This window comes from Thunnus thynnus, chromosome 11 (assembly GCF_963924715.1).
Source record: "Thunnus thynnus chromosome 11, fThuThy2.1, whole genome shotgun sequence".
Classification (NCBI taxonomy): domain Eukaryota; kingdom Metazoa; phylum Chordata; class Actinopteri; order Scombriformes; family Scombridae; genus Thunnus; species Thunnus thynnus.
The window spans coordinates 1,640,048-1,651,436 of NC_089527.1; the positions used below are offsets into that span (position 1 = coordinate 1,640,048).

Sequence of the window (11,389 nt, forward strand, 5' to 3'; positions counted from 1 at the left end):
ACTACTCAGCCAACAAACCTGTGCTCCTCAATCTACCAGCTCTTTTGACATTTTCTAGTTTTCTTGAGTTCACCTGATTTCTAGAATGAAGCCAACTGTTGATTTTGGTAAACTAACTACCTTTGATATCTCTGATATATCAGCCTCATTATTATCTTCTTCTCTTGCATGATCTCCTCTTTATTCCTCACACTGACAAACATGTGCACTGTTTCATCTTTAATTAAAGAATCACCACAGATCTACATCACAACAAAATACATTTCAATAAGAAGAAAATAATTCTGTTCACTACAAACATCTGAAATGTCAACATGAAAACACTTTAAAGGTTCACAGCTGCTCATTTCTGACTTATCAAATCTAATAAAACAAATTTTCTTTCTTTTAATCTGTAAATTCATGTTAGTTCTTCATGCTTCAAAGATATTAGATGATTTTAATAAGTCTTTTTATTTATTTCCAAACAGAAACATCAGGCTGAAGTTAAAATTAATAACAATAATAAACTTTAATCACAGAAAAAAAACATATTTTCTTTGTTTTCTATCATTTTATAGACTAAATGATAGTTTTAATTTAAGTCATAAATCTTCTGCAGCTGAATATAAATATGAAACAGCAACATTAACAAGAAACACAGAATGATATTTGATTCTAGTCATATAATTGTATGAATTTATACACTGTGGCTGCAAATAATAATTTTCTTTATTAATAATGAATTGATTAGTGTGAAAAGAGCAAATCAGACTTCTGTTACACACACACACACACACACACACACACACACACACACACACACACACACACACACACACACACACAAACAATACTAACAGGAGATAATAATAATAATAATAATAATAATAATAATAATAATAATAATAATAATAATAATAACTTCATACAGCAGATAGATAAAGTTTAACAGGATCAACTTTATTAAACAAAGAACACTCAGGAGGAAGGGGTTTAATAAATGTGTATTTCTCTGCTTCTATAATTACTGAGTGTTTTAATGTAATGATGCTGCTGCTTTCCTTATTTCATTCTTGTTGTTGCTCAAAATGCAGCTGTTAAGACTACCACATCCATTTACTGTGTTCTTGTAATTTTTTCTGTATTTGAGTGACTGCCTGATCATTCTTTGGACAGGTCAGTAATCCGCTATTCGTCTCGTGGAAAAGAACGTGAACATCCAACACAACGTTGTCGTACACGTCAGACCATCTTTTTCCATCAGTTGAATAGTCGACATCTCGGGTGTGATGCATCAGCACCAGGATCACAGGTTTCTGACCACAGGAGCCTGAAACACCAGAGAAGAACATGAGACTTCCTGTCCAGAGGAACCTGCAGGAGAACGTTCTCCTCCTTCAAATAAAACCATGACAGGAGTGTATGTTAGTGATTCTGGCACATTCATGACTTCATTAACTTATTCTTTCCTCTCAGTTTATTACATTTAAATGACTTCATGTGTCTCCTTCAAGTGTTCACTTTGTTTAGGCTCCTCACATATCAAACTGCTACAAGTAAAGATCCTTCAGTTACTGATGAAGACACAATGGAGCACAAAACAAAGTGTTTCTGCTGCTAAACTAACGAGAAGAAGAATCTACATTCTTACCACAAGAGAAACTTCATCTGAGAAAATATCAGTGAAATAGTCTGATGATGTCATCAAAACAACAAGAAAACTGTTATGAAGAATCAATGTGGGAGATTTTTGTTGCTTCCTCAGACTTTTAAAGGAATATTAATATTGAACAATCACATCATCTTTAATATTCCAAGAAGAAGCTAAAGACAAATATTCTGTTAATATTTAGTGTTTAATGGTAAAAACACATCCATGAATCTCCCTCCATCAAAATCCATCTCCTGAGTGTCAACAGGACAAATGACATGAAGTAAAAACACTGAATCAAAGAGCTTGAAATATTCATGTAAGGGGAACATTGAGTAATGTGACTGTGAGGAATATTAAATGAAGGGAATTAAAGTTTCTTAGCTCAGTAATTAGTTACGTTCTGTTTTTCTGTGTGAGATATTATAAATCTGCATTTTAGTAAAATAGTATATTACTCATAAATAACACATTAAAGACACAAGATGAACTAATGTAGAGCAAATTAAATTAAATCCACTCGCCAGACAAATGAACTTCCTGCTTATTCTTTACGCCCACATGAAAGTGTTTTTAGAAACGTTTTTGATTCAGAACAGAAACTGTAGTTTTTATGCTCAGAGTCTATTTTTTTAATCTGAACAGACAGCTGTTTAAATCACACACAGCTCCAGCTGTTTCTATGTTCTGAACTTATTATTGATATCTGTATTGATTGATCAGGACTCCCAGTGTGGCGGTAAACTGCCCAGTTTGACTGCAGGCAGATCAAATCAATAAATACAAACACTGTTGACTTCTTCATGAAAACTATGTTGGTTCTGATGTCTGCTGTCAGTCGGCCTGTGAAGACAGTTTGTCCTCTCAGCTGACGGACGGCTGAACGCAGGTTGGAGTCCATGTGGATTGAACGTTAGAGGTTTGCTGGTTGTTGAACCAATCAGCTGACATTAGGCGAGAGGCGGGGTCTACCTGGACAGGTCACCAGTCAGTCACAGGGCTGACACACAGAGACAGAAAACCCTTCAGGCTCACACTCTCATCGATATTTAGAGTCCAAGCACCGAAGCTGCAGGAACCCTATTTGGTTTTGATTTTGTTGGCGTTATTATTTTTATTACGTTTCCACATATAAAAGCGTTTGTGCATTTAAAGTTTCTGTCTGTAATTTCTATTTTTTCAAATTTTACAAAATATGCAAAACAATTTTTTGTAGTAGTCCACATTTTTCTAACTTACAGTGATGAAAATTGTATGAAAAGATTCTCTGGAGAGTGAAAGTAAATACTTTTCAGATTTGTTTGTGAGCTACATGACTTTATTTTTTGTTGATGTCATTTTAAGACGATTGTTGTATCTCAAGCAAACAATCTAGTCGACATATCCAGTATGAACTGTTGTGTGAATCTGACACTTCATCACTCATGATTGATATTAAATGTATTCATTCAGTTCAGACAGAGACTAATCAGTCCTTGTGGTTCAAGCCGTGATCATTTCCTGGCAGTGTGAACTGTCTGAGGTCGTCTGAGTGAACTTAACTTAAAGTGAGTTAAAGCTCTATTGGTCGATGCTCCTGGTGAAGCTTTGGGTCAGAATTACGTCGGGGTGTTTGGACCCTTTTATAGCTGCCAGCAAGTCTAGTCTGTTATCATTATTATTAGTATTATTAACTTTTTTATTGATATAATATCCATATATGTAAACTATAGTTAAAGGTTCCCTCTGCAGTGTTTGAACACTTGTCGTCTATGAAGAAGGTTTTTATGAGTGGCTCCTTTTTGATTGGATCATGTACAGGAACAAAAACATCCTGCTGCTGGATTCACAATATTCCCCATATCAAACATGTTTAATCTGCAGTGAAAATGTTTTATGAGGAAGGAAATGCCTTCAACACAATGAGAAACACTGAATGGAAACAGAAACGTTGTTTACATGAAAAAACTCCACAGAGAGCTTTAAACTGTGGTTAATTCAGAGTAATATCCTGCTTAAAAACCTTCACTTTAATTGTTCATCTAAAGCTCCTTGTGGACTGCAGCAGCTCAGAGTGAAATTTGACTTTTGTATTAAAATGTTTTTGCTGATCTGACAGATGGAAACATGCTAACAGCAACATATCGGCCTGTTTGAGCCGAGATGACGACAGAAACAAATAAAAGCATCAGGAGAGCAAAACCCCATCAAAGCTGATCAGATGTGCTGCTGTAATGTCAGCTACAGGTTGGTGCTGCTGTGTACTGCTGAATGTCCATCTCTGTTACAGACCAGATCCATGGTTCACTCATTTCATTCCCCACCTCCCCCTGTGATGTTCATCCTGACTGAAAGAAGCTTCAGACTCAACATGAACTCTGGTTCTGAGTGTTGATCTGCAGAATCTGATCTGAACATGATGTCTGAGCTGCACAGATTTCAGTCAGAACAAGTTAGAAACAACAAGTCTTTCCTTCACCTTTAATGTCTGTCATGGCTTCATTCACATCTGATCCAACACGAGTCGTGATTGGACAGAAGACGATAACGACGTGGCTTTCCTGCAGGTCTCCGGTGGTTTCCATGGTAACTGTTGTCCATTTCATATTCTTCACTTTGTCCAGTAGGACTTGACGGGCTCCAAAAGTTTCACCAGTAACCATTGAGTACACCTTCACCTTGAAACCTGAACTCCATAAACTTGATGATGAAGATGAAGGTTTCTTTGCTGAAAGATGAAGACATTGTTAATATTTCTACATTTACAACATGAATGAAACCAGTAAAAAGACACTCACCTGTCTGTTCGGACTGTTTGGCTTTTTTCTTTCCTAAAGAGAAACAAAGTAGAATTCACTGTCTGTAAATGTTTTGACCTTCTGTCAGTCAGACAGTTACTGTTACTGGATGAAGGTCGAGTTTGATTCCTCTGTTTCTAACGTTGATTAAATGCTGTGTGAAACACGTCTGTACTGTAAGAACTGTGAAAAGAATCAAGGACTGAATGAACAGAAATACTACAAACATTTAACATTTTATGATTTCTTTGGAAGAACTTAATCAAACTGAAAAACAAACATTTGCAGGTTTACTACAGATAGCAGGAACAAAATGAAGCAGGGAAACAAATCTATTTTATCTTTGTTTGTTCATCTAAATCATCTGCTTCTAAACAATAAATAAAAATAGCAGCGTTATCTGGATCCACTATCATCTCGTTCTCTCTGTAACATTCACATACTCATGAATTCAGTGTGTATGTAACAGTATATTCAGAAGAGTCATGTGACTGTTTCTTCAGTGTTGAAGATATAAAAATGTTTTTAAATATAGGATAGATAACCTTTGTCAGATATGAGTTGTTTCTTCATAAGAGTAAAGTGATCCAGAAGACTCTGTGGGTCAGTTGGGGTCTTGTTGATGCAGTCGTTCATCAAACGTTCAGCAGCTACAAAATGAACAGTTTGTGTGTTAATCACTTAATATTTTATTTGTATTATTGTTGTATTATAAGTATTTATATACAGTACAATCTGTAAAAAATGAAATAGAATACAAATAACAAACAATAATTGTAAATAATTGAACATACATTTATAACATTCTTCTGTCATCAAATCCTTCAGTCCCTGTAGAGCCTCCTGGAGGTTCACTGGTTCCACTGGTTCCACTGGTTCCACTGGTTCCACTGGTTCCATGTTCATCTGAAACAGTGAGCACATACACATACATGTAAACTCAGAGACAACAGCACACAGCAGAAAACTAGAACATGTTGTGACCACAAGGCTTCAGTATGTCGTGAACATGTTCATGGAGAACCTGTGAACCAAGTTTCATTTTATCATCATGTTGTATTGTTACTGTAGCGCCCCCTGTGGCTGAATTACATCACATGTTACACACTGTGCAGTGCAGCTGTATGTACAACATCCCACATTTGTTTGAATTCTGCATTGAAGAGTTATGTCAAGTTCATCAGGTCAGTTACAGACAGAAGGAGAGTGAAATCCACAAACTAATGCATACGTTTGTTCAGGATCATGTAAATATGGTACAAACCAAATTATGTGAAGACTGGAAGAAATTTGCACATCTGTGATTTTTGACTTAACATGACACGTTACATTAATACAAAACTTTATCATTATTTATTGCACACTGCATATACTGTTTTACACTGTGAACATGTACATTTCATTTAATTCTCTTCAATGTATAATTTAAACATGTAACAGCTCTTTTCTTATATGTGAATATATTTTACATATTATTTATTATAAATTTCTTTATATCTTTATATTAATTACAATCACTTAATTTTGTGTATATTTTGACTGTCAGGCACCACGACACCAGGGCAAATTCCTTGTATGTGCAAACCTCCCTGCCAATAAACCTGAAGAAGCAAAACATGTTTAACAAAAAATCCAAAATGGTGTAAATGTGCTGTATGAATGGGCGTGGCCTATCAGTCAAACTGGCTTCATCTAAGGAACCCACAGTACACAGTTTTCTGCTACATCTCACGGTTCATGAGTTATTAGCCAAAACATAAAATGTAAAATAACCGACCACATGGTGGCACTAATGAATACATGCTTTAATATGTTGAGCAGCTGTGCACCGAGTATGAGTCTTTTAACATGTACAATATTTGAGATTTTGGTGAATATATGCACATTCCCATAGACAGCCATTCAAAAAAATAATGTGGGAGTGAATAGAAACGATTCAAAAACCCTACAGAAGAAAAATAAGAGTAATAATAATAATAATAATAATAATAATAATAATAATAATAATAATAAAGAGCAAAGATAACTAAAGTGTGATTGTACCAGTATCCTATTGCGATACTTGTGTAGAAGGGTTTGTCTCTCCTTAACCTCACTTTTACCTGGCTGGTCATGGCCACTTATGTCACTTCCTTTTTTTTGGTTAGCGTGTCACTTTCCATATAATGGAAACGCCGACATCGCAATCACATCCCATTCAATTGCCATCCAGGTACACTATAAATACTCACAGGATGCACACACAGAGAGAAGTTGTTGTAAGGCAGATCTCTATAGAGTTTCCAACACAGTGGTCAGCTGGCAGACAGGGAGCTTTGACTTGCTGTTCGAGGTGCAGGCAACCCCAGCTTTGAACATCCAGATCCGTGGGAGACGGTAGATCTCACCTGATCTGGATGTTCACTGACCTCACAGTGCTGAGCTGCGCCATAATTGGCAGGTGTTACTATGGTAGAGGATAGTTTACTACTGCCTATAGTTTGTTTTTCCTTTTGTTTTTTGTTGTTTTCTTTTGTTTCTTTGCTTATTTGTATTTGTTGTTTTTGCCTCTTTTGGTTCAGTATATTTTTAATTGATTTGTGGTATTGGTTGACTGTATGATTTTGTTAGGTGTATTAATGCTGTCTCTGCGCTCCCTCATTTAGCTTTAGGTATCCGGGCTGTACTGTTTGGAGCTCTAGCCGTATGTTTGCTGTGTACCTGCATGCAGATAAGTATTACACGGCACCTAGGGGTGTTAGTTTGCTATGTGTGTTTGCGGTGGTGGCAGTGCTGTGAGCACATGGTGAAATAGATGTGGAAACAAAAGCTATCCTGTACCAGTCAGCCTGGCTTGTTAATCATATTTTTTTCTTTTTAGAGTGAGGAGTAATTTGAATATTTTTCTCATAGGCTCAGAAACAGCATGACATGTGAGGGTGTGTGAGGTATTTTAAAATATTAAATACCTACTTGGCAGATATTATCCCGTTTTATATTAATAAATTGGTCTCTGGTTGTATTACAACATTACTGCTTTTTAAATTGATCTTTTTAAATAAATTTTGATACAATTGTACTCAAAGCCACGTCTCTGTTTAATTTTCTTTGTGTTGACCTGTATAGAGTAGGTGGTCTTGGATGGGCCCAGGTTAAGGTGTGGTTAGAAGTGCCTTACCCTCCAGTTGGGCAGGTCACACTTGCAATCAGTGACACTCGACCAAACAAACACACGTGAATGGATGTAACATCATGAGAAGGGACAGTAACAGATGAGGGGGGTGTTTCCTTTTGCATTCAAGAGCATTTGCTGTTCAAAGTGTGAGGTGACTTCTGTGTTGATGAATTGTGGATTCAAGTCCTGCTGTTTCAACAACCAACATACCAGAATAACATATGTGATAACATTGACCTAGCCTTGGATGAAAGGAGAGATTTATTTGAGACTGGAGAATACAACATTGACTGGAAAAGTGTTGAGTCTGACAGGAAGAAAACTAAGTTTAGTAAATATATGGAGAGCAGGAATTGATCAGTACATTATGCTGTACCAAAGTCCTCAATAAACAGATGCAGCAGTGCAACTGAAACTATTATCGACCTGAAACTTTGTAATCAACCAAGTAATAAATACTCATAATGCTAAATGTGTCCTGCTGTCTTTACATTACACTATATGCATCACTGAATAAGCCAAAGACGCCTCCTCGAGTGACCTGGCTGTCCTGTGTGAGAGGGCTGCGCTCTGATTGGCTGAGACAGCACCTTCAGTATTCACAGATGTCAGCAGAGTTCAGGACTTTGAGGACATTTAAACACACACATTACAGCGTCTTCACTGACCTGTGAGACGTTAGTTCCCTCAGAGACAGAAGACGACTCCATCACATCATCTGCAGACTGTTGGTCAACAGAACTGCTTCCCTCTGTGGAAACAGGTTCAGTGAGTTATTGATTTACAGTTTTAGTTATAACCAACATCTCTGCTGAGTGTCTCTTACCTTCAGATGGATGAGACACGTTGTATTCTGGAGCAAAAGAAGAATTAAAAATAAGAAGAAGCAGAAATAGATTCTGTGTTTCTGACTCATTTAAAGTCAGCTGTTAATCAAAAACACAACAAATGTCAGTTATGAGAGAAACATAAATACTCACAATGTCATTACAGGTTTTACTTTTAACTCACGTTCACAAATGTGATATGATATGATTTGTTGAGTCCAGATTAATCAGGATGAATGGTTTGATTAAACGTGAATATAATAAATATCCAGATTTAATCTAATATTCAGATGTTTCATCTGCGTGTGGACTGATTCAGTCCTGCTGACATGAGACTAAATCCTGAAGCATCACATCAGAGTCAGACTCAGGTCCACTGAGGTATTTATCACAGTGCTGCAGCACCACCTGCAGGTGACACTTGGTATGTGCACGTGGCCTCTAAATTCATCTCACTGAATCACACCTGCATGAATTCCACTCACAGTTCATCAATATGAAGAAAAACACATGAACAAGTCTTCAGCTCAGTGAAATATGTGATAAATGAATCAGATGATATGTGACACACACTTTGTCTCCTGTGTACAGATTTATACACTCTGAACATCACTGGGTTAAAGTTTAATCCAGTTTGGATCAATACAGCAGCAACAACATCAGGTTAACTTTATCAATCTGTTACTGTGAGCCAGTGTTACACACAACAAGCTTTAACTAAAAACTGTCACAGATTGATTGTTTCAACAAAACGATTCAAAAGAGACACAAGTTATTAACAATCAATAACAAACTGTGACATGTCAGTTTAAACAGAGTAGATTATAACAAGCTTTAGTTTGTGTAAATAATAAAAATAACAGTAAAACTGGCTCAGAACAACATTAACTCAGTATTGTGTTTATGTAAATAAAGTGAGGAGAGAAATCTTTACCTGCAGCTTTCTGTCACTCTGATGGTCTTCTTCTTCTGCAGTAGCAAAGTGGAGACAAACACGAGCCAGTGGCTCCTTTTATAAAGGTTCCGCCCACTTTTAACTTCAATGTGTTTCAGTTTCAGAAACCATGTGACTTACGAGAAACCACCATCTTCTTTTAAACCATCACTGGCCCTGTTTACACCTGGTAGTAACATCCGTCTCGGGTGATCCGATCACTCAGACCACATTCGGAGGTGGTCTGGGCCGCATGTGACCACATTCATTTAGCAGTGTAAACGCGATGCGTCCTGGACCACATTGAAGGACCGCTTACTCAACTGACGTCTTCTATTTTCTGGCAGACTAGGCAGGGAATTACATCGCTGCCTCCGGGTCCAAAGCTGTTCAACTTGTTTTGATAACAGGATAAACAAATTAATTTGTTTTTCATGTGAATTAAAAACGTAATCCACCTCCCGTTTTTTCCCATTTTTTCCTGTGTTTCCCGTTCCCCTAACCGGTTTCCCTCTTCAAATCGACAGTTAGAATAGTAATTAGACCAAAACCAGACATTAACTTGTTTTTCGCTTGTCTGTCTAAAAAAATGGCTGGATAGTTTCTTCTTTCCTGTCAAGTTGACAACGACAGTTTTTAGTTTTGCTGCTCGACATTTATCAGGATGACTGCTTTACTCCAAACAGTATGAACCTGGACTCTGTGTGTAACAGCTGATCTATTTGGATGTGTAGAAGAAAACAGAACATTAATTAACATTAGATCCTTACCGATCCTGTCGGCATGTCGGAGATTTAAATAATTAATGAAGTTATGCTGCTGTGTCTTGTGCGTAAATGCGCACAGTGCCTCTGAAAGGAGGCAGCTGCAGGGAGATTGTTGCATCTCTCTCTCTCTCTCTCTCTCTCTCTCTCTCTCTCTCTCTCTCTCTCTCTCTCTCTCTCTCTCTCCACACAGCTCCTTTCATAATGAATCTTAGTTTCAAACTTGATATATCACTTGAAGTACTTAAAATTAGAACTACACATTGTTGGATTGACCCTTAAAAGAGTGATAGTGGTTTAAAAAACAATACGATAATACACACAGATCAAACCAAGGCAAGGCAAGTTTATTTGTACAGCACATTTCAACAACAAGGCAATTTAAAGTGCCTTACTTAGAGCATAAAAGGCATCAAAACAGAATATAAAAGCTACACAAGTAAAAAGACATAAAAAGTGTTAAATTTGGAAATGAAAAGAAGCTAAAAAGGAATAAGACAGATAAAACAGGGGAATAACAGTTACAGTGCAGTGTAAAATATTAACCCTCAAATTTGGTTTAATAAAAGGCAGCAAACAGAAAAGTCTTCAGCTGTGATTTAAAAGAACTGAGAGTTGCAGCAGACCTGCAGTTTTCTGGGAGTTTGTTCAGATATGTGGAGCATAAAAACTGAATGCTGCTTCTCCATGTTTAGTTTTTACTCTGGAGACAGAAAGCAGATGTGATCCAGACCACCTGAGAGGTCTGGATGGTTTATAATGTAGCAGCAGATCAGAAATGTATTTTGGCCCTAAACCATTCAGTGCTTTATAAACCAACAGCAGTATCTTAGAATCAACTCTTTGACAGACAGGAAGCCAGTGTAAAGATCTGAGAACTGGAGTTATATGATCCACTTTCTTGGTCTTAGTGAGGACTCGAGCAGCAGCGTCTGGATCAGCTGCAGCTGTCTGATCGATTTTTTAGGGAGACCTGTGAAGACAGCGTTACAGTAGTCAAGTCTACTGAAGATAAATGCAGGACAAGTTTTTCCAAATCCTGCTGAGACATAAGTCCTTTAATTGTTGATATATTCTTCAGGTGACAGTAGGCTGACTATGTAATTGTCTTAATGTAGCTGTTGAAATTCAGGTCTGAGTCCATGACTACACCAAGATTTCTGGCTTGGTTTGTAATTTTTAACATTATCAACTGAAGCTGAGTGCTGACTTTTAAACGTTCTTCCTTGGCTCCAAAAAAAATTACCTCAGAAAATTCTGGCACATCCAATCGTTGATTTGTTCAATGCTCTTACTCAGT

At 37.0% G+C, this 11,389-nt stretch overlaps 1 protein-coding gene across 1 annotated transcript; it reads right to left on the reverse strand.

The window, feature by feature from the left end:
* Positions 1-921: 921 nt before the first annotated feature.
* LOC137192229 (uncharacterized) lies at positions 922-9,461 on the reverse strand. The gene is made up of 7 exons (XM_067602765.1): positions 9,326-9,461; positions 8,233-8,315; positions 5,205-5,316; positions 4,956-5,060; positions 4,411-4,443; positions 4,092-4,340; positions 922-1,312 (listed from the first exon to the last, which is right to left on the reverse strand). Exons 2-7 carry the CDS (start codon positions 8,272-8,274, stop codon positions 1,086-1,088), a joined length of 768 nt encoding a protein of 255 aa, XP_067458866.1. The 5' UTR covers positions 8,275-8,315; positions 9,326-9,461; the 3' UTR covers positions 922-1,085.
* Between the last annotated feature and the right edge of the window lie 1,928 nt (positions 9,462-11,389).

Bases quoted from the DNA above. Each gene is read 5' to 3' on its own strand.
- LOC137192229 (XM_067602765.1), bottom strand. From the start codon at position 8,274: ATGGAGTCGTCTTCTGTCTCTGAGGGAACTAACGTCTCACAG. The intron at 5,317-8,232 runs GTCAGTGAAGAC...TCACTGTTTCAG, and splicing joins AGGGAACTAACGTCTCACAG to ATGAACATGGAACCAGTGGA. The intron at 5,061-5,204 runs GTATGTTCAATT...TTCATTTTGTAG, and splicing joins GACAGAAGAATGTTATAAAT to CTGCTGAACGTTTGATGAAC.